This window comes from Rhipicephalus microplus, unplaced genomic scaffold, assembly GCF_043290135.1.
Source record: "Rhipicephalus microplus isolate Deutch F79 unplaced genomic scaffold, USDA_Rmic scaffold_18, whole genome shotgun sequence".
NCBI classification, from domain to species: domain Eukaryota; kingdom Metazoa; phylum Arthropoda; class Arachnida; order Ixodida; family Ixodidae; genus Rhipicephalus; species Rhipicephalus microplus.
The window spans coordinates 4,638,700-4,662,648 of NW_027464591.1; the positions used below are offsets into that span (position 1 = coordinate 4,638,700).

A 23,949-nucleotide genomic window follows, 5' to 3' on the forward strand; every position below is an offset into this window, starting at 1 on the left:
AAACAAGCGCCACCACGTCATATTGAGAACGATTTCACTCATAGATGACCATCATCACAATGGGCATCATTAATAATGACCATCTAAGATAGGCTTTTCAGAAAACCTTTTCGCATTGTGCGCAGTTTTAGTGCCCGTTAAGTGCAGTCCTAGCGTTCTTACGCACGATTGGTCTTTTCGACAAAGGCAGCATCATATATGACGATTTTGGGCGTATTACCATGGAGTGATAACAGAGAGCGTATAGCTCAAAGAGGTGATTGCTTACCTTTGTGTTATCGCAGGGACCAAAATACAGCTGTGATAGACAGACAGTGCTCCTGAAAAGTCGAGTACCGAGCCAGCTTACGAATACGCAAAGGCGTCGCCAAAGTACGCCAGCTAAAGTAGCCGCATTTTAGTTTTTTTTCTTATTTATTTATTATGCCTCAAAGGCCCAGGGGTTCGGAACGGCAAGAGTTCGAGAGCGCCGGTGCCAGCGCTGCTTGGAGCCGTCGGGCGCGGCTACGGCGTCGATGGCATGTCAAGTAGGTCACTTTTCACGCTTCGTTTGGGTTTTCTGTGGCGATAAAAGTGCGAGTTACGTATGACAGAGCTGCCGATCGAAGCAGAGTCGTTCTAGGTATTAATTATCAGCTGCGCCGTGTGTTACAATCGAACCTCACCTGAATGCAATGGACTCCGACTCACGCGCTGTGCGTTTCCAATTCGTCAGCGGTGAAGATCGTGCAGCCAACAACCCTCAATTCATTTACACGTACCGTAACTGCCAGTGACAGCAACGTCTAGCACACAACCTAACAGTAATACTCCTCGACGCCTTCGTATTACATCTCTTTCCAGCATTCTGAGGTATCATGCATATGCAACCACTCAGCTCGAAAAGTCCCTTGAGTTCCACTTTACAGCTCTGTCAGATATGAAGAAAGATGACAGAAACGTGGGCCAATGGTCTACCCCGCCTGGACTCGCTCGCAGGATTCCGCGCCGACCGGTTGTGCCCTCGCGATCTCCGACGACAGTGCAGCTCTGGCCGACTGGGCTGGTCGCCACCTCCTGACGCCAGTCGCCGCCAACGACAACAGCGTTGCTCTGGCCGACTGGATTAGCCCTACGCCATCTCCTGACGCCGACAAGAGCTCTCGCCAGTGGTGGCGTCGTCGGATTCCTGTAACCGTGTCCATCTTTTCTGTCTTCTCCGTACTTCCGTCGTTCGCTATCCCTGCGCCTCACTCTCTCCTTCCTCTCTCTCTATTTCTCCACCTTTTAATCATATCCTTTTAATCCCTTCTCTACCCCCGTCCATCGTAAGCTACTGTTGAGGTGTCCTCCCCCTGAGATACAGTTACGGGGCTCACTTTTCTCTTCTTTTCACTTAAAATCACTCCCCACCCCCACCCCCCACCCCGGTCTCCCCGGGAGTGTCTGAATGGCGCGGTCTTGGCGGCACCTTCCCCACGACGTGAAGGGACGTAAATGGCACCACGCAGGGTTTTTGAGTTTGTTTGGGCTGGAGAGCCAACATTTTTGCTCAGCGCACGTGGCAGGGATGGTACAGCGACGACAAGCGCCCACAATACAATGCAGGAGGGGAAAAAAAGCGGATCGCGGAGAGGACTGGGGATGGTTAAGAGGTCCGCTCTTTACAGAGCTATTAACCTAACGACCATCCTGCGGTGGGGCAGCACACGGCAAGAGTTCGGAAAAAGACACGGGTATGGTGCGAGGTAGGATGGGGGCAGGCGAGATGCCTGTCCTGACGTTTCCTCTTCGTTTCGTTTGCGATTAACCGCTTGCTGTGTCATTCTCTTGCACGCACACACACACACATAAACACACACACACAGGAGAGAGGGAGAAAAAGGTAAACACACGCACGCACCTGCAATCGTCTGGAAGCTCACGAAAAGAGTCGTGTCGTCGCCATCTCGCTCAGCCGCAAAGACTATTTTTTACTTCGCAATGCTAGAATGGTAGGTGAAGCAAGATTCAAGGAAACATTGGTCTTGGTTTCACTTGATTGCTTTTCTGGCGGGTCAGGTGACACAAGCGCAGTACTTGAAGTTGATCATCGTAGACGTGCGCGAGCTACTACAATGTAGCTCCACCATGATGTAGCTCGTATTGCAAGTGCATATGTAGCGCCAGCGACGTGTTGGCTTTTCTCGTGATCCGATTCGTACGTCTTACAACTGTGCCATACTGGCTAACTTATTGCTGCATCAGCCACTGCATTGTGTTCGGTGAGAAGCACAATAACCGACGTTACCCAACTTTGTGATAGCTCCAGTTTCTTCGAGATTAAACGTCAGAAAAATTGAAACGTATTGTTAAGCCACAGCAGCGTTTCCATAAATGCCATGAAAGATGAAAACTTAGGCATGTTGGTCGAACATAACGAATGTAAGAACAATGTGACAGAGATGAATTGACGAAGAACACGCATTAAAGCGCCGAGTTCCAACAACTTTCAGTGGCAAAGAGAAGAGCGCGCAAATACAACTCCATACCATTAAGAGTGTGTGGGTTCGAGCTTGTTGGTAGGGCTTCAAGTTCGCAAAACAGCGCAAAAGAAACAAAAAAAAAAAAACAACGAGGAGAAAGGAAGAAACACACAGCAAACAACACTCTTTCCCGTGTGTTTCTTTCTTTCCCCTCGTTTTTTGCCCTGGTTTACTAAGATGACTCCATGCCACGTTTGTATGCTCTTCGCTTCGTTGTCAAATATGGGGCATGAAATATGTTTTTGTGCAGCCTTGTTCATTGTTTCGTTCTCGCATTCATAACGCAACAGTGTCACATCAGGTCATATTTCTTTAACGCGTCGCACTCGCGTAAAAGGCGTAGCGCAAAAAGAGACGCATCGTATTAATGAACGGTTTCTAGTCGATCATACGCGGCACGTAAACACAGTTGTTTTATATACGGAGGGCAAGCTGTCGGTTTGTCACTGTAGGCTCGAACTGAAGAAAAAGTGTTGCCATTTTAACCTCTATTGGGGACTCAGGATTACAATTCACGGTCACTGGAATGTGTTTCACGCATGTTTGCGATACCAAAGAAAGAGAAGAGTGAATAAAGATGGGAAAGAATGAAACAGAAACGCAGTAGCCACTGACCGAGGTTAACCAGAATACCGTTTCGATGCCTGTTCTATGCCGGAGAAATGGGAAGAACGGGAATATGAGGATAAAAAGAAAAGGAAAGAAGGAAGAGAGGTGGTTAAAGGTGGGAAGTAGGTACGAAGCGCAAGCTGTAAGAAAGTAAAAGCCGTATTCTCCTGTTTCTCATTCCCCATTAGCAGCCATTGGCATGTACATTGAGCACTATCTGACAAGAAAGGGTTGCTACGCTATACTCGCAGGGCGTAGCCTCCTTGGTTTTAGAAACGTCTAGCGAGCGTTGGGCCGCAGTGCCATGAATACAGCGAACTAGTATATACCATAAACTCGAGGTGGTTAAAGGTGGGAAGTAGACCCGAAGCGCAAGCCGTAAGAAGGTGTGCGTGGGCCACCTCTCGTTTAGTCCTTGGAATGTCCACTGGATGGTGGTGCTTCTATATGGGGAATATATGATAAAAATATGCGAGATGGTGGTACTTGGAGCGTTGAATAGATGGACGAACGGGCACACATGCAGATGCATGGACGGACTCACGGATGGACGCATCGATGGACGCAGGGGCGGATGCGTGGACGAACGCAGGGACGGACGCACAGATGGACGTGCAGACGCACGAACAAACGCACGCACGGACGGGCGAATGGACGCACGGACGGTCACACATACGGACGCATGGACGGACGGAAGCAAGAACGAATAAACGGACGGATGCTTCGCCCCACTCTCCATTCTTCACTCCGTGGATATGATGCCATTTTTTTTATTGAAATAACCGATTGCTCGCGCTGCACAGCTGTTCATTGGCCACCCCGTATATGTAGGCACTTGATCTTGACCTACAAGCAGTGCCGGTGGGAGATTTCTTGAACAATTAAAAAAAAATCCCAGCATATCCACGGAGTAAATGAGTGATGAGTGGGGCCAAGTGTCCTTGTGTCCACCCGTCCGTGCGTCCATCCGTCCATACATCCGTCTGTTTGTCCGGCGATACGTACGCCCATCCATCCGTCTCACATCCTTGCATCATATATTAGATGGATGGATTGATATGGCTGTACCCTTTAGATCGGGTGGCGGCTAACGCCACCTAGCCGTAATACTTGGTGAACCAACAACTAGATTAATCTTTTTTTCCCTTAATATAGTAAAGTTGAGGACTGCTATTTTGCGCTCAATGATTTAATTTTCACTCATGCCTTGATTTTAGCCACCAATGAGATAACCTTCTTCTAGTTATTTCTACCAGCTTAAAGTCTATTTTGCCCTCACTGGCCCTAAACCCCAGTGCTTTGAAAAATTCTGCGCCATCATCCTGAACTATAGGGTGAAGCCCTTTATAGAACATGATCAGGTGTTCAGCAGTTTCCTCCTCCTCTCCACACGCATCATATACAAGTACCGCCATCCAGCGGAAATTCTACGGACTAAATGAGAGGTGCCTACTACTACCTACTAGAAACATGGGACACACAGCCCACGGAGCAAGGGGACCACGGGGTGATGCGGAGCATCGCTGGAGTTTCCAACATAACGTTCACGCAATGCGTGGAACAAACCAAGCTGACAACGTAATAACACGCAAGGTTCACCGCAAAGGTAACACGGCAAACCGGTAAACACCGCCATAAAAAACACCAATAATAGTATCCACGATGCTTCGCATCACCCTATGGTCCCCGGCTTCGAAGAGATGGCGTACTTTTTTGTTACTAATATTTATTCAGTGGAGCAACACAAGCTCGTCAACCCAACGAGACGACCACACCACACGTGGGCACAATCTACTGCTTTCTTTTTCTTCTCTAGGAGCTAGGCTGCTGTTTATCTTGAACTAAAATAACATACATTGAAGGTATGAACAGAACTTTCCACGGCGTTTATTGGTCTTTTGTACCGAGGATTGGTAGAATGCGCCAATATACTTGAAGCACGCAGCAAGGAGGCGCACCAGGAGAACTCAAAGCAGAACATACAACGAAGCGGTGCGGTGTTAGGAAACTTGCGCAAGCGTAGATTGTCTGGTGAAGCCGGCTTATTCCATGTTGTTCCTGTTTGGTTCATGTTCAATTCGCTTAAAGAATTCGCCATCACAGATGGGGTGGGGGGGTCGAAGTAGAGAGTAGAGATGAGTGATACAAGACAGCGTTTAGCACGAATCCACTGATGTGCGATGTGCTTTCATTTCGCACAATCCAATGAAACCAAAGCACGGAAGGTCAAGCCATGAACAAGCGCTACTGATTACTCGGCTAGATACACGAGAACGCTGTGGCCTCCGAGCCGGTATTTCCCCCGTCTCCGTTAGCACGGCAGTTTAGTTGCACCGCACTACGCGTCGATCCGACAGTGTTGGGGACGTCCGTGGCCCGCTCGGCATGGTTCCACGGCAATCAAGGCTCCTTGGAGTCGCGATGCTTGTAGAAAAAGCCCGCAATGTACGTCAGGCGTGGAATACTGAAAGCAGGAGAGCAAGTACGTCATTGATTACCCACAAACAAACCGATAAACAAACAAGCGCATATCTATACGATCGGCGAGAACGCCTGAAGCAACGGAAAAATTGCTAAGGCTCTCCGCATTTGCTGCGGTTATAACTTTGTTCTTTCTTTTTGTAACATGATTATAGATATTATCATTATATTGAAACGCGCATGCTTTGGCTCGTACTCCACGCTCGACCAGCGTGCATTGATGATTGATTGATTTGTGGGGTTTAACGTCCCAAAACCACCATTTGATTATGAGAGACGCCGTAGTGGAGGGCTCCGGAAATTTTGACCACCTGGGGTTCTTTAACGTGCACCCAAATCTGAGTACACGGGCCTACAACATTTCCGCCTTCATCGGAAATGCAGCCGCCGCAGCCGGGAATCGAACCCGCGACCTGCGGGTCAGCAGCCGAGTACCTTAGCCACTAGACCACCGCGGCGGGGCCAGCGTGCATTCCAAAGCAGTGTGTTTCCTAAGGTTCTTTTTTTAATTTTATTTTCTTTCTCAGTCACCTCTTTGCAAGGAAAGCGCTGACTATAGACTGGACTGTTCCCAGTTATGCGTAAAAGAAAATAGCAAATGTACTGAATGTGAGAACACACCTCTAATTCTTTGACTGGAACATCCATTTATAGCAGCATATGCAGTGAACCTGGAAAGCATGTTTCTAGCCCACTTTTCACGGCGGGAAGGGGAAAAGGGGAGATGCCGAGGTAGATATGGGCATGATGACAGATAACTTATATTAAAGTACAATGAGTTGTATACAAACGTTATCCTGTGCGGGAGTGTGCTACGCACAAAAGCTTTTACATTACACAACACATGCTCTAAAGAGAGAAAATAAACATCTTTATTTACAAGGTAGCTATGGAGAGGCGTTCCTATAGTCCAGAATCGGCCTTGCGTCGTGGGTGTCTACACAAGTGGTTAATAAAAATCACAATCACGTCACGATAGTGGTACCCCATGACGTTATCATGATGAGACATAATATGGTGGGACAACTTGATGGCGTCATTGCGTGACATCATATAGATTGGTCAAATGTGGGCCAATCACGGAGACGATGTAAAACCAGATGATGTGCAGAAAATCTTGCAAAGTCCCCGCTTCTTGAGGCAGTGGGGGTAAAGCCATGTTATACGTGCAGAAAATTTCCATATGGGGACGACGTAGGGTCAATGTACGTTCAGTTCACTGTAGAGTCAGTACGTCCACTCAGAAGATAAAGAGGATAGCATTCGCCTTCGGGTCAGACGATTGTATAATGAATACGGTGAGTTTTGTCTTTCATTCTAAAAGTAGCAATACCCTCCAGCAACTAGAAACGGGATAGGGTTCCTAGCTATAACAAAGTAAAGAAAGCGTATCTTAACGCCAGAAAAATATTCACACCACCGAGGCTCAAACTATAATGCAGCTGCGGATCGAACACCTTTCTTAACCCAGTTCACATCAAACAGATATATACAGTGCAAATTGAGCCAGGAAGGGCCAGCAACGCCCAAATACATCTTGTCACCTTGTCAACGAAGACTCCCTGGACGCTGTCGTAATTAACATGCGTGACTTACCAAAATTGCAGGGCCGAAGCTGTGACGTTAGCTTTTGTATTCCCGTGCAACAACCCTGAAACGAGTGGATCCTCCGTTAAAATGGTCTTAGATTATTTATTTATTTATTTTTATTTACAGAATACGGCAGGCTCTAATCAGAGCCCATGCAGGAGTGGGAACAAGCACTTGTAGAAAAAAAAATCACAATCAATCAGTAGTCAACGTGCGCAATGTACACACGAAATTAATATTCTCATACAAACAAGTATACAAATAGCAATTTATATTTAACAGCATTTTCGCCCCATGAATCTGTAACAATTCATGACCAGATTGATGGCAGTTACTCCGGAGACCCTGTCGTCACGTTGGGACGCCACTCTGCGCAGCTCAGACTTCGGCATCCAAACGTGGGCAGTCAAGCAAGCCCGCGAGGTGGCGTTGAGGCAAGGCCTTGACTAGAGTGCCTTAGCCTTCCCGTTCCTCGGTGGGAGACCTACTAAGCACGGGTCACGTTAAACCTTGCTGGACGTTCAATAAAGTTGTATCCATCCATCCGTCCGTCCATCTATCTATCCCCTGGAAATACGGACAAGTGCTATGGATAGAGAGACAGTGTACAGATGCGAGGCATAATAAACATGGGGGACCGTTCAACTTTTCTCGGAAACGCAGTACATCCGGTCGGCATCGCATGCGGAAGCGGTTTTCAGAATAGATATCTCCGCAAGTGTAGCCACTCCCGGTGTTGCCTTGAAAGCCGCTGTGCTCGCCGAGCGACAAAAGCAGTTCTTGTAAAACACAGAAGTTTACAGAGACGGATAGAGAGAGAGAGAATCTTAGACCGCATAGTCTTCACTACGTGACGCCGCTCAGTTTCGGAGATTGGTCGCTCAGTAAAACACGTCACAGACGAAGAGAAGACTGCGTAGAAGTATGCATGCGTTAATTTACGAGTAAATGACGCTTAGGGAAGAAGCTAAGTACGCGGAAACGGCGCAACACGGAAATCGCATGTTTCACCGCGGTGTCCGAGAAGAGGGATTATGTTAATAGAAAAATAAACATGCAATATATGTATATGCCTGTATATCAGCGAAAAGAAAAGTGAAAGAAAAAAAATGAGAGAGAACTGATAGCAAAGCGTGGCATGTTACAACGTGTACGGAAACGAGAAACGTTTTTCAGTGAACATGATCGTGAATTACGGTTTTTATGTCGCTGTTCGGTGACATTGAATATAAGTTGTCAAAACTAACGAACCCGAAAGTCCGATCGATTGCATATACGTCTAGCCATTACCATCACTTTTTTTTTTCATTAGCTCACGTGATGGGCTGTATAGAATGCGATGATGCTATATGCATACAAGGTCGAGATTTCGATTCGCAGCTTTTAATATAGGGAAGTTACCAGGGAAGCCGAGGAGCTTGTCGCAACGAAGTGAATATATTAGAACAAATGAGAAGTTCTCTTCTTGGTCATCGGTAATTCGCTTGGAAGATTTAGGATGCAAGTTTGTAACCATGTAGACCACTGAACTTCTAAGAAAAAAAATAATGATAATATCAACACCAAATTAAGCCCCAAATACATCAATAACAAACAATGTCAGTGGTATTGCGTGCCAAAGCAGTGACGTCATTACGAGGCATGCCGCAGCGGAGGGCTCCGGAAATTTCGACCAGTAGCTGTTCTTTGACGAGCACTGACATCACCCATTACACGGGCATTTCGCCTTTTTTTGATTGTTACAAAGTCTTGCTTTTAAGGCACAATAGGGTGTGCGTATATGTGTATTAAATGTAAATGTGCGCCCTTAGTCCAGTGTTGTGTATGAAATAGGTTCCATCGAAATGGGGCTGCCCTGATAGAACACGTGACTTACTGGTGAGCAACCCAGCACCGTAACCACTGTACCACTGAGTGGACAACCGAATACACAAGCAGTGGACTGTGTTCATTGCCTTTAATGTATACGACACGGGTTAGATCAACACATTGTGACACCCCATTTCAACAACGCATTGCATCCGCTGCAACATCATCAACGACCCCATCCGCTGCAACATCATCAGTTTCAAGCGCGGGTCGATAGTAAGTTCCATCTAGTGTGGTGAGGGTCAGACTTTGACATGGTTATTAATGAATATGATCATGCCTACGTAGATGCTTCGATACGATCTGCAGAAGAAGTTCCTCACAAGTGGCCACTGCGCACGACGTATAAAGTTCAAAGACGCGGAAGAAGGGCCACAAACTCCGGAAATACCTTCCGGTTCCGCGCATGCGCACCAATGATAACAATACAGTAGCAAATATAGCCCTTCATGTCCATGTATAAAAAGACCCTTACCAGAAATACGGCACGATTAGAAAACAGAGAGGGCGACGCCACCTTCCCGCATGCCGGCTCTTTATGACGTCACAAATTCTTACGGCGTTCGCTAGGGCCTACGCAATCGTTAATTGGTGAAAATTGTTTGCAGTGTTTCGAGGAACCTAACGCAATAAGATAGCAAGGAGGAGGAGGAGGAAGAAGGAAAGGCAAGAAGGTGCACACAGGGAAATAGAAAGAAGAGAACACACAAACAAATCATGGCATATTGACGATGTGAATGATAATGACTGGGCGAAGCAGTGAAATCATTCTGCTTTACTTTAAATCACCCGTGACATTGACCACTGAGAAGTGTAAATGAGTGATAAAGCGGTGCACAGTTATAGACAACGTTTATTGGTCAGGAATGCTATATGTTGCGTGTGTTGAGTTATGAATTTCGTCTTGCCTTTGTTTTGTGTCATCGCCATTGTCATGACGTATAGTGGGCACCTTGCATGTCCTGTGACGTGATGAGAGAAAGAGAATGTGTGGTCTCGGACGCACTTGTTCTTCATCAGCGTCATCGTCATCGAGGGACAACGGCGGACAATGGCTTGACCTTAAGGAGCATCTCCCTTAAAAGGTATCACGGAAGTTTGAAACTACACTTCTGCTTTGTATACAGTAGTGGACGCAGGAATTTTCATTGAACGGACGTGGTCGAAACAAACAAAAAAATTTGAAAATCGCAATGTCGCACTAACGCTAACTTGCCGACGCTTTGGCGCGAAATTAAAAAATGATACTTTGACCTATACTTTTCTTCCGGAGATTATACTGTGATGCGAAACTAATGAGAAGGTTCCGAACGAGTAATTCACCTGTCTTGACTGATTTGCTTATTCACTTTAGAGTCTCCTCATACCATTCTTTGCTCTGACCACCGTTCTTGCGGACTACTCCGCCATGGATGTATCCGTGCGAGGCGTGTCGCGCTGTTGGTATAGCTGAGTTACAAGCACGCCACGAAGCGCCGGTATGTCCATCTCGGCTCAGCCTATAATGAAAGAGGAAAAAAATTGATCGCGGGAAAAGGTGGTGTGAAAGAGAAGTGCGGAGATCTCATCGAGCGCATACTGCCACGTGTCCCCATCGACGCAGTGGTGACAGACCACACAGGTGCGTGAAGCTGTCTCTGTGCGCATAACATAACGCCTCCTCCGCCAGGCCGCGCTGATCTCGCCCACTGCACGCCTCATTGTCAAGGTGAGAATGCAAACGACGTTGTTAAAAGAACACTATAAAGACTCACCCATTCGGTTCAGGTTATCATTATAAGAACGCTATAGTTGTTGATAGCACAATCATATGTTCATTAGTATAAAGTAATAAAAAGAGAGAGCACTTTAGTTTTGAATTTTGTGGTGTTGCCCCGGCATTCGAATGCGAGTGGGACATCACATCTAAATGTTCTTTTTTTTTTCTGGAGGTGGCGGGCGCATTCGCGGAGACCTATAGGACAAAAAGTCCTGTAGGTCTCTGGCTCTTTCGGAACATAACACAATTGATCTTTATTAATACAGACTCATGCAGACATTAGCATATATACATAGTCGAAACGCATGACCTCTTCTAAATGTGCGGTAACAACAATGCTGTTTCTCCGCTGGTATTCTCTTCCTAGGGTTCTAAAGATGTCTTGTCAACGCACCGTTGTCACTTTCGTCACTGTGAAGGGGTAATTTACTAATGCAAGTGCAACGATATCTTTCCCTTTAGTGTGAGTTTCATAACATTCATTTTAACTAAAGACTTGACATGGGTGAAACATTCTCATTAACAATTCGCCCCAGAAGCAGCGCCGCAACACCGCAGCACAACGTCACCGGTTTCCAAACGTTTTTTAACGCTACGCTGTTATCACCTTTTCTGTTTCTTTTGTGAGCGTGAAGAGCTCTTTAAATCTTGCCATGTGCGTTAAACATTGGTTCTTTTGAAATACAGCGCATTCCTTTTCCACGGAATGACTATTTCTCCTGCACACTCCACGTCGCTCGCTTAATCTTGCCAGATACGATGTGTTATTTCTAACACAGTATCATTAGCACCAATTCTTTTTCTACGCGGAAGGGTGCATGATTTTCGTGCTCTTTCAATATCACTCATGATATCTCCCTCTTGCAATACCTTTCCCTTGGAGACATCTACATTATTAAATAAATAAAGCTGAAACGTGCCTGCGTGAAAGAGGTCATCGAGACCTGATCTTCCTGGTTTTCGTTTTCTATATTTCACTAAACCTCCCTCCGATCACTGTAGTGTTACCCTTTCACTACTCTTGCTTACAAATACTAATTAAACTAACTTTTCTTTCTAGTTGCTCTCCATGGGTAGTCGTGACGAAAGAAATTCGGCGGTAATCGTCATTTTACTGGGTATCAAACATTGTGTCTTAAGAGCGGCGAAGCCTTGGTGAGTCATTTGCGCGTGTTGGAAATTCCGCTCAGTCAGCCCAAGGACGCCCCGACGGGTGGACTCTCGAATAACGTCGACATCCAGGGACATTACCCCGCGATTTCCAGTTCTGACTGCGATCGGCGACCCAGACGGGCTTGCGTTGCGAGACCACACGGTTTCCGAGGTCCTCGCGTGCTATCAGGTTTGGGCTTACTTGATGAAGCGCCAGTATTGCGCGCTTGGATGACTCAACGTTGCGGTTCAATTCAGCAACATTGTGTAATCACTTCACCGAGAGTACACTTTCGGGGCCGGAGTTGTTAACGAAGTAGACAGCTACACTACCGGCCCCGGCAGTGTGGGCCAGGGTAAATAAGCATCACGTTGACGCACCACTTAATCGCGTGACGCATAGGACTGCGGCACAAGTTCTTGTGCGCGCGAGAGCACACCCGTACGGGCCAATCGGAGCGCCGACCTTGCCACCTGGCTTCTGGCTTACCTGCTTGCCTGCCGGCGGAAGAAAGAGAAAAGAGGACCGCCCCTCTCGTCCTCCGAAGAAGCGAGAGGAAGTTTTACAACTCTCCTCTCGCCCTCTTCCTCGCCCAAGGTGGCAGCAGGGGCCTCCTTCTTCGCGACGCGTGCTGCCGCACAGAACACGACCAGAGAGCGTCGGCGCTGGCGGCGACGACGTAGCGTAGCGTACGTCCCGCTTTTTTTCCTCGGACCAGCCCTGAGTGGCGGCCTCGCCGAGTGCGTCTGTGTGCGGTGCGGTGCGTGCGGTGTGTGCTGGTTTTTGTGGTGGTTTCTTGCCAGGCGGCGGCCAGAGTCAGCCAAGATGCGGATGGACTGCGTGGACCGTGCCGTCTCGTGGCTCTTCAAGGTGGTGGGCGAGTTCATCGCTCGCTACCCGGGCTACTTCGTCATCGTGCCCCTGCTCGTGGCCGCGTGTCTGGCTACGGGCATCCAGCGCATGGTGTACGTGGACGACCCGGAGTACCTCTTTAGCCCCGTCAACGGCCGGTCGCACGACGAGCGGCGCATCGTCGAGGCGCTGTTCCCGCAGAACACATCGTTCAACTTCGACATCGGTCGCCAGACGAAGCCCGAGAAGTTCGGTCGCCTCATCGTGATGACGCGTGACGGCGAAAACCTGCTGACGCGCAAAGTGTGGGACGAGATCATGCTCCTGGACCAGATCATCAAGAACATGACCGTCCTCTGGGATGATGACATCTGGGTGTACGAGCAGATATGTGCGCGCGACGGCCGCTTCTGCTACCCCAACGAGCTGCTCGACTTCTACCCGTACATCGACCAGATCGAGAACGGCACCTTCAAGCTGGAGTACCCGCTCCGGATAGACCGGGCGCGCCAGAAGATCTACTTCACCGGCGCCCTGATGGGAGGCATCGAGCGCGATGCCGACGGTTTCATCAAGTCGGTGCAGGCGATGGCGATGTTCTACTACTTGGACACGTCTTCACGCAAGGCCAACCTACGATCGCAGGCCTGGGAGTACGCCTTCCTGGACCTGATGGAGTCGCTCGAGTTCGACCACATCAAGCTGGCCTGGTTCACCTCGCGATCGCTGGCCGACGAGCTCGAGAAGAACACGACCACGGTGACGCCTTTCTTCAGCATCACCGTGGTGATCATGCTCATATTCACGGTTACCACGTGCCTCATGCGCGACGCGGTGCGCAGCAAGCCCTGGCTTGGAATCCTGGGCTGCCTTTCGGCCGCCGTATCGGTCATAGCCGGTTTCGGCATGGTCATCTACCTTGGACTCGAGTTCATCGGCATCAACATGGCTGCACCGTTCCTCATGTTAGGTGAGTCATGCATGCCTTTGCCCCTATCGAAGTTCGCACATGAGAAGCCTAGAGCGCGTCGTTCGAAATCGACTTCGTGCATGGGATCACACATCAGAGACTATACCGCCGTAGTATATAGGTGTTCTGTGCTACCGTGTCGGGCACTTATCTTCCGTATACATCATTCATGAAACATTGCTCGAGCTAGTTTATCACGAAAAAACAAACAAGCGTCGGTCGAGGTGGTGGATAAGTAAAACAAAGTTTGGGAAAGCTATTTCGTGTAATTGCATTTTGCTTTTACTTCGGTGAGTGCCAACTTCAGAGGTTTGGGTTAAATGCCCCATAATATATCTTTATGCATGCTTACTAAAGGGGAGCTAAAATTATATTTATACCACCACCAGAGGTCCTATACGAATGCACAGTTATCATCATCAGCAGCGTCATGCACGAGTGAACAGTACGTAAAGGCCCGTGATACGGATCTTTTTCTTCCTCTTCCTTCCGCCGGAAAGAAGCCCGAAAAATAGTGGAAGCTTGCTTTTTTTTTTTCGGCTTACGCCATGTCGAGAGCGAGATACACCGTGGAGCGAGACGCCCGAAACTTGCGCCCGGAGCGTTTACCCGCGTTTTTATGGCACCGTCCGTGTCTCGTGGTCGTTCACGCCGGGGCGCAGCTCGTTCGGCCCATGCCGCGCATATTCATAAGTATATAAGTATCGCCGGTTCCGAAGATTTCGACACCCTGTGCATTGCACCGGCGTAGCTCTACGCCGCATTTGGGATTTGGCCAAGCCGGAAGTGATGACTCACGGTACAAGAACTTTCGCTTGGAGAGAGGGACGCTGGCGTTGTGCGTCGTACGTTTCCGAATTTCGCCACGCGCGGGATCTTCACACATAGGAGCTGAATGTAGCCACCCTGTGCGCGCCGATATAAATGGGACAGGAAAGTGTGACAACCGGGGGGAAGATAATGGAAAACAGATGAAGATGTAGCAAGCCAGGCATTTTTTTTTCGTCGCAATTTCAAAAAAGGTGTGTCTATTGTGATATGAATGGTGCGCGCACGCTGAGCTATTATTACTACGTGCTTTGATGAAAGGAAAATGTTTGTTCTGTTGTACGTAAACGAATTGAACATTCACGCATTTCTGTGATGATCACATTCATAATAAAAAAATATGCACGTGCGGAAGGCTGTTATTGACAGCCGACGAATAACACTGCGGAGTCGCCACCCGTCTGTCTGTCCGACTCACAGCCTGGCTAAGCAATGCCCTACGATAGACTTGCATCAAATTGCGCAATGCGAGTCGACATTCATCAACGCGGCATACTTTTTAGCTTCTTTTCCATAGTGTCACACGGCTTGAGTGTTTTTTTTTCATTGGTGTGTTTTCCTTACAAACATCACAAAATATAGCATCCACGTGTGTGTATCTGTGTTTGTATACACTATAACGATCGTTCAGTTTGCACATCACATGCCAAACAGGATGTTATAGCAATGCCGAGTCATCAGCACCGCCAATGTATTGATATCTTGCGAGTGACGACACGGACGCACTCTCCTAACTTACTGGAACTCTCACATGCAGATCAGGAGGCGTAGCCACATAGAAGCTCTGACAACGTCGACGCAGCACCAGTGCATGAGAAGGAAAGAGAGAGCACAACTTTATTAGAGTTGAGTGCAGGCGCTGAAATTGCCCAGTGGCTACTCCCACGTGGGGACCGGAAGGTCCAGTAACAGCCCTGTCGCGGGCGTACAGCACAGCTACGATTCGCTCGTGAAGATTATGCCTATTGGTTGAGATTATTGTGTGACGGTTAACGTGCTTCAGTGTAATGCAGAAGCTACCGTAACGCAAATGCCCTCTTAATAACGAAAGAAGTTGCATGCGACGTGCCAGACTTCGCGTCCTACCGTGTGGGTACTCAAACATGGAGATTTCAGTGACGTCAGTGTTTATTTCACTTTCCGGTTATTCTCGGGGATCGAATAGCTCGGTGTGGTGCGACACCGAAGACTTCACTGTCGTCGTCGCTTCGTTCTAAATGCAGCCGCGGCGACGTATATTGAGGAAACGCCGGCAAGGACACGCTTACGCAGCATGTGTCACAGCTGCGCACTTCCCGCTTCTCGCCCCATTGTTTCGCGCAGCGAGAAGAGAAACAGGGACGAGGAAAAGAGTTCACGGCGGAGGAGGTAGCGCCTTGCAGGAAGCCGCGCTGTTCCTCCTTAGCGCGGATGCTTTCTCCCGCCGCCGCCAGCTGACGAAAGTGAAAGAACGCGCTGGCGAGAGAAGAGAGAAACGAGGCATCTTGACGCGAACGGCACGATGCCTCCGTGCACGGAACGGGCCGCAACACTGCTGTCAGGAGGTGGGGGATTCTGAAGGACGGACAGCTTTCGGTGATATTTGAGCAACGGCAGCCCCCTTCCTTTAGTGATCAGCAGCTCAGGCAAAAGTAGATCATAACCCCGACACGAACGAATGCAAAAAGTAATTTTGCTCGAATACCCGATTTCGCGAACTTCAATGTAACAGAAAAAAACTTTATTTTAGTCCTATTTCGCGAACTTGACAGCTTATAAAATCTGCGGCCCCACTTAGGGAAGAAATCAGCGTTGTTTACACGACAAAGCACCGTTCGCGTGTGGCCGTGGTTCGTTCGCTTTCCAGCCAGCTTCCGAACACATCTTTGGTGCGCAGCAAATCGAGTACATGCGGGCGCGGTTAGTTACAATAACGGCGGTAACGAATTCCTTCTAGGATGGCTTTCTTTAAAGACCTGCGATGCGCATTCCGATGCGAGACGACTCGTCCACGGTGGACTAGTGCGAGTTTCGAACGGTCCTTCACTTTCCCATCACAGCTGAACGTCGTTTAGGAGCAGGTCCCCCTAAGGTGGGGGTGACTCACAATGAGAGGAAAATTTGGGGAGGACGAGAAGCGGGGCTACGACGATGACACGGCCGTACTTCACGGAGGTACTAAAAACAGGACGAGAAAAAGAAAAACAAAATGAGTGGGGAAGGAAGGTAGAGGACAGTCGTTTGCCGACAGCGAAGTCGGAGAAAAAGATGCGACTGTTGACTTTTCGCCGAACGGGTAATCACTCTCTTTCCCCGCCCGCTCGGGCAGCGAGAGCTTGGAGACAAACGCTGTCGCCCGAAGAGATGGGCTTCGAGTTGCAAGGGGCGACTATATATGCAAAGCTCTGCTTACTCGAGAGTTTCCAGAAGATAAATGAAAGTATATCTCAATTGCTCGCAGTAGCAGTGGGCAACGGTTGTTTTAGAGAGTGTAATTAGTTGCGTTGACGGATGATAACAGGCGAGCTGCCGCGATCCCTGCAGACTGCCAAATTTTCGTTGGCATTTTGTGGGACTCAGCGTTGGTACTTCTGCGATTCTAGACCTCCTAACTGCTTTTAGGTAAACAGGAATGTACCATACACCACTTGCACGTTAGATTAAGGTGCGGTACTAAAAAGTGTGACAGCTTGGGCTAGCTCGTATGACATGACGATAGCTATAGCGCGAGAACAGAACGACCACACAGAGACAAGAAGGACACGAAGGAGTTGGAAGTTAGCGCTCGTGTCCTTCGTGTCCTTCTTGTATCTGTGTAGCGGTATACTAAAGCTATAAAGAGAGGGGGGAGAGAGATAAAAACTGCGGTGATCAGTTAGAGAAGTTACTCCTGCAGGCTGGCCGCCGGGACTGCTGCTTTTGGGACTGGCTGACAACTATGGTATGCATGCAGTGGTCCCACAAACGCCCATCGTAACTGACATTAGAGGTTCTTTGATGCAACGTAAGCGACGTGGTAGCTCGACAGTTGCCCTGTATCTCCGCGCCCACGATGCAAAGTTTGCTAAAGGTTTTCGTAATCATCGGCGGGAATCGCAAACGCCCCGAACAGTGGCAGAGATGAGATAAAGTGGGCATTCGAGAATAATAATGAACCACTCGGTGCTACTATAACGTGTCCTTCGTTGTAACTCCGATCCAATAACGCTTCCTTTTCGTCATTGCTTCCCTTTATAGACAGACAAACAAAAATGGCGAGAAGCAAACACTTGCAAGGATTTAAACGTCGTGGTTGCACTGATTTCTTTTTTCTTTTCAGAGATATAAGCCGGAGAATATAGGGTGTTCTTTGCAAACGAGTGCGCGTTAGAAGCGAAGAAGTACGACGTATGCTCAGCGATTGCATCTTCTATTACAGAACAGTATAGAGGGCAAGTTTACCGCCCAAGACAAGCGAATGTATGCCCGAGCAAGCCGAAACACTGGCGTAAAAAAACGAAAAAAAGCAAAAAAAAGAGATAACGCGAACAGGTTGTTCTTTTCGGTGCGCGGTCGCCACACGTTTGCGTAACCGGACGCGGCTGGAAGCACTTCCGGAAACTCGTTCTCTGCGGCAGGAAGCGGCGCGGAAGTACCGTTTTCCCGCGAAAACTTCCGTCGACGGGGGCGTTCCACAGTCGTGCGCTTTTCGCTCGCGGTCAGCTACGTCGGAGGTGTCATGCACAAGAAAGCCTACCTTAGCGCAAGACCCCCCCGTTCGTCCCTCCTTTCCCTGCGAGTTAATCTACCCGAACTTATTTTGTCATGTGCTGGCCAGTGTTCTATGAGTCATAGCCACTATTGGCTAACGTCGGCTAAATGTGGATATTTGCTTTCCTAACGCCAACACCACAGACGCGGCGGGGAAGGGGGGGGGGGGGCGGAGGCATATCACTGCGCCCGCTCCTTCCACTCGATGTCGAAGTATGAGGCAGACTTTGCCTCTTCGCACGCCTGCAACCAACACCATCTTCATTACACGCTAATGATTATCGCATGCATATGCGCATATAGACAACAACCAGTCAGAATGAGCATGTGTCGTAACGCGCATTATAATGACGCTGACTTTCGCTAATTGACACTTTGCAATATAATGAGCGCACGCTTTGAAACGTATGTGAGTCGGCTTACTTGCAAGACTATTTTTCGTAAGAAACCTCTCGTTCCCAGAGTGCTTTTCTCGTCCCAAACTGCTTCACCCCTCCACATTACAACGACCGATGCACAACCACCTCAGCCCCGCCGCGGTGGTCTTTAGTGGTTAAGGTATTCGGCTGCTGACCCGCAGGTCGCGGGATCAAAACCCGGCTGCGGTGGCTGCATTTTCAGTGGAGGCGAAAATGCTGTAGGTTCGTGTGCTCAGATTTGGGTGCACGTTAAAGAACCCCAGGTGGTCGAAATTTCCGGAGCCCTCCACTACGGATGTCCCTCATAATCATGTGGTGGTTTTGGGACGCTAAACGCCATATATCAAATAAAAAAATATCACAACCACCTCAGAGGCCTTTCTAAGATGACCAAAAGAATGTGACGCTTCATAGTAAGCTCTATCGCATGCAGAAAGAAACGGAAAAACGAGACAAAGTAAGGTACGAGCGTTGAATGGGGAAAAAGTATGCTGGTTAGCCTAAGGTCGAGGCTGTTCATGTAGTGTTCAATAGCTATTTTGCAAGGTATCAGTTCAAATAGTGAACCGACGGCAGACAACTCATGCGAATCTGACACGGAAGAAACAAAATAAAGAACAGTGATGCAGACACTGTGCTGCCTTCCAAACGGATCACTGTGGTGCACTGTATGAGTGACGGCATGTGTCGATGAGACACAACCGGCTACGTTTGAAGTACGCAGCAAGAGACGAGTCGATTTTTCTCTCGATCTCTTGTCGCATCGACGCAATGAACCATCCTGGCGCATTACGGAGCTCTTTTCAATATTTTTTTTACATCTCCCCGATGAATTCCGAGGCATCCTCAAAAGAAGCGGCTGTAGAAGTATACCGTGTCTTTTCCTCAACCCACGGAAGCGCTTCGCCTACACGCTATCACTGTTCACATGATTGCGATGTGCTACTAACGCCACATGCATTCCTACCTGTCACATTCACGTAAACGCTGCTTATGTAGAAGATGTGACGTCAGCTAATCGTACAGCTGCTGGTGCATTACAATAGCAGACGGCGTACGCGACATGAGCTTAGTGGGTGACGAAGTCAATTTTTCATCCAGAATCCGGATTTAGAACGCAACCAAACCTAGCCACAATGAACGTAGACCAGATATAACGAATTATCGGTTACAATGAAGGAAACGGAGATATGTGGTGATAACGAACTATCGGATACAGCGAAACCTTTTGTATCACACGCGTTTTCGCCATATTGAGGGAACCATTTTCGAACTCCGGGCACCGGCGACCTTCCCCATAGGACGCCGTAGCCGCTATAGAAACGTGACGGAGCCATACAACAGCCGCCACTGGCATACAGTCTGAGAAAGAAAACAAGGCTAGCAATCGATGTATGAATGTCAACAATGCGACGACGTGCTTCTCGTCACGGGGTAAACCTTCAGTTCCCAGTTCTTCGGATGTGGGAAGAAATGAAAATGGAAAGGCGACATAGTACTGATTCATTCTTGTATGACACAAGCGCCAAGACAGGGAAAAGAAAGTGCTCGTGCTGTGCACTTTCATCTCCTTGTCTTCGTAGCACTACCATTACACAAGAACGGGAAGCAAACGGTTCCTAATTGGAATACAGAATCACGGATCTTCGTCCACCATTATCATCAAAAGCCTCTGTCACCATAACTCCGTACATTAGGCACTGGCATAACAGGCCCTGTTGAGTAAAGATATGCGGAAGACATGGCACCTCGCCTAGTGAGAAAGGATGGGGACGTTTTCTTCTCATCCGCTAGCATATACACCTACATTTATTTGCTATTATCAAGTGTGCTTTAATCCATTGTAGCTCAAAGATTTCCGCTATCTTCGTTTTTGTTCGCACCAGCCTCTATTTTAACGGCGTGCTGTAGTGTATGTATTCCGTGCTGCGACGTTCTCACTTTTGTCCATCATATCTGCAGTGAACAAGCGTTTATAGTCACCTAATAGAACTGAGACATAACACGATACGACGCCGTGAGCGATGGTGGCAATCCCCGTCTCGTTCGGTGCAGTTAGGAAACGCTGAGTCCCGCTGCGCCGCCGACGACGTTGGCCAACTTCGCGTGGCACGCTGACCCCGTGCGCTCGCCGTGCTTGCTGTTGCTTGCTGCGCCGACGACGCAAGGGCGGCGGTGTACTGATCCGGCGGCACAGCGACGTGTCTTCATCGGCGCCAGAGCCGTCGCCTCGGGTCGCATTGCGAAGCAGCCTGAGATGCGAACTGATGAAGCGAGATCACAGCTCTTCAGACTTCGTGTGGTTTGTTGTTCCTTGAAGACGGGAGTTACGTCTGGATATACTTATGAGCCATGGAGACAGCATTTAACGGCTGCGGCGCAACGCTGCCTAAGTGCGAGGACGTCGATTCGATTCCCTGCTGCAGCGGTAGCCGTGTTTCGATGGCAAGAACAAACTACACAAAAACTGAGCAACTTCAAGAGGTGGGCTGTTGAACCGTCAACTCTGGAAACGCTTACGGTCGAGATCTTTATGCTCTGGTCCATAGCCGGAACATGGCACAGCAGCGCCTAAAGGATTACCGACACAAAATTTTGAAGGCTTCCAGACTTGTGGAATGGGTGTGTGCGGGATCTACAGCTGAACGTTCTCACATCTTCACTAACCAGCGGGGCTGTTCCATGGCCCTCATCGCGTTCTGAAATCAGAAAGGCCACGATTTTTCAATCGAATGCTTGAGCACTGTAGTCGCGCATACAAGACCGCGAAATTCAGCATTATTGAACGGTTGAACTGCAGCGTGTGTGCAGTATTCACATTCTCTGTCTTTTCACTTTCTTCTCTCCCATTCCCCTGTGCAGGCTCCAGCGAACCGGACGCTCGTCATGGTTAACCTCCCTGCATTTCCCCTTCTCGATTTATCTCTCTATTAAGCCCTTGTCGAAAAATAAGTCGTGTTACCTCGCATAGATACAGTGGCTCACAGGGCTATATCGTAGTCACAAGTCGTGCATTGCCTCAAGATGACGTCATCGCACAACAAAGGACGAAACGCTCCTTGCTTCCGCAGCCAGTGCACGACTACCGTGTTGTTTTATTTTCCTTGCATCGGTTGTCCTGCGTTTCCTCCGAAGCCACATTTAGCCACCGTCGAAGCTGCCACAGTGGTGTCCCATTTCATGCACGCTTCCTCCGCCAGTGCACCGACTTACTTACTGCGGCTTAGCAGTATATAAAGATTGCGCTCAGGATATATACTTCTGAACTGAGTGTAGGACGCTCAGACGACGGCCACGGTGTGTTACGTCAGCGGAAGGCTTGCGCAACCGGTCTGCGTGTGACTGCTTCGTACGCCTTTCCTGCGCGCTACGCTAAGTGTGTGTAGCGTCCCGGACGGATGACAACGCTTCCTTTTAACACCGCCAATATAGATAGCTCATTTGTGTTACGGAATCTCAAACGAATATTCTATAGCGCCTCGAGTCAGTTGACTCGGACACATGCCAAAATAAAATGTCAACAAGGGAGCTAAGAGGTTTGACGTGGTTTACGTGGTTTTCTGCAGGAACATGCCAGGTGACTATAGTTATTACGCGACATACGCGATCTTAGTCACGTGACTAGTTACGAGATCTTTAGTGACATCATAACGGACTTGCGCATCATAGTTCTTGTATTCTATGCCGTACAAATCGGCGCACGTGTTGTGCGAGCGAAGCAGAAGTTGACGAGGTCTAAACAATTGAATACCGGTTCATGATGATGGTGATTCCTGCTCGCACTACACGGCGCATCCAAAAGCCTAACGAGCTTCGCTCTGAACGAAGCGGGTAAAGAACATTTGAGTGAGAATGGACAAGGTATTCCGAGGAAAGCGTATATATTCTCGTTTAACATTAAATATCGTATTTAAGACCAAGTGCAGGCAGCAGTCAGTGTCGTTAATAATAGACACAGACACAGACAGACAGACAGACAGACAGACAGACAGACACAGACAGACAGACAGACAGACAGACAGACAGACAGACAGACAGACAGACAGACAGACAGATAGATAGATAGATAGATAGATAGATAGATAGATAGATAGATATATAGATAGATAGATAGATAGATAGATAGATAGATAGATAGATAGATAGATAGATAGATAGATAGATAGATAGATAGATAGATAGATAGATAGATAGATAGATCAATTTTAAGCACACAAGAGAAAGGCCCGGCCATTGTTTTTGCCGCGTGGGCACAGTAAATATTCTGTGCCCTATGTCCCAGATTGTCAGTCAATTCTGTGCCCGTAGGAAGCTTCAATGCTTTTCGCAAATTTCATGCGCATCAGCAGGTATAGTCATTAGACAGACATATAAAGGAAAATTGGTAACCAAATTGGTCGCATCATCCAGGTGGCTTTCGACCTGCTGCCAGTTGAAGCCTTCAATATTGGGATGCAGGAAACATGTTTCTTTTGCGTGATTATCTAGAGTATGCGCAGTGAAACAACAACTGAGCGTTCTGCGTGTCGGAGAAACTTTGTTGTTGAAGTCGCGATGGACCTGCTTCAGCTCACTGAACCGAGAAGGACAAAGAAGAAAGATAGAGGCCTGTCGAGGTCGCACGCGTTGTATACGGTGACCTACAACGCTGACCTTGGGTGCACAGCACACTGTTTGCGTCGCAGAAATCATCCCAAGATTATTTTTCTAACGCGATGGTTTTGTTTGCCAGAGTTGGGCTGCGTACCTACCCCAGCTGTAGTTATGTCTTCATTTAGTCTGTTTCTTATATTTATTTCTGACACCCCCACTTTCGACCATTCATTGAAATAAAGAGCACCGCCATGGTGGTCTAGTGGCTAAGGTACAGGGCTGCTGACCCGCAGGTCGCGTGATCGAATCCCGGCTGCGGCGGTTGCATTTCCGACAGAGGCGGAAATGTTGTAGGCCAGTGTGCTCAGATTTGGGTGCACGTTAAAAAACCCCAGGTGGTCGAAATTTCCGACGGTCCTCCACTACAGAATCTCTCGTAATCATATGGTGGTTTAGGCACGTTAAACCCCACATATCAATCAATCATTGAAGTAAAGAGTCAGTTGTTCATCGTATCATTTGGGTAGCACGAGACATAATAGCGCGCAGGTTTAAAGAAGTGTTTGACGTCTCCCATAGACTGTAGTAAAGTA

The 23,949-nt window shown here is 48.3% G+C and overlaps 1 protein-coding gene and 1 long non-coding RNA gene across 2 annotated transcripts in view; one reads left to right on the forward strand and one right to left on the reverse strand.

Moving 5' to 3' along the window:
* Nucleotides 1-4,985: 4,985 nt before the first annotated feature.
* Nucleotides 4,986-23,949, reverse strand: part of LOC142785097 (uncharacterized) — a 60,415-nt gene continuing 41,451 nt past the window's right edge. The window contains exons 2-3 of the long non-coding RNA XR_012888850.1: nucleotides 7,191-7,245; nucleotides 4,986-5,577 (exon numbers count right to left, since the gene is read on the reverse strand). This is a non-coding gene — a long non-coding RNA (uncharacterized LOC142785097). The remainder of the gene's footprint in view (nucleotides 5,578-7,190; nucleotides 7,246-23,949) is intronic.
* Nucleotides 12,599-23,949, forward strand: part of LOC119178440 (patched domain-containing protein) — a 137,272-nt gene continuing 125,921 nt past the window's right edge. The window contains exon 1 of the mRNA XM_037429646.2: nucleotides 12,599-13,787. Coding sequence (XP_037285543.1) covers nucleotides 12,791-13,787 — 997 coding nt within the window. The 5' untranslated portion in view covers nucleotides 12,599-12,790. The remainder of the gene's footprint in view (nucleotides 13,788-23,949) is intronic.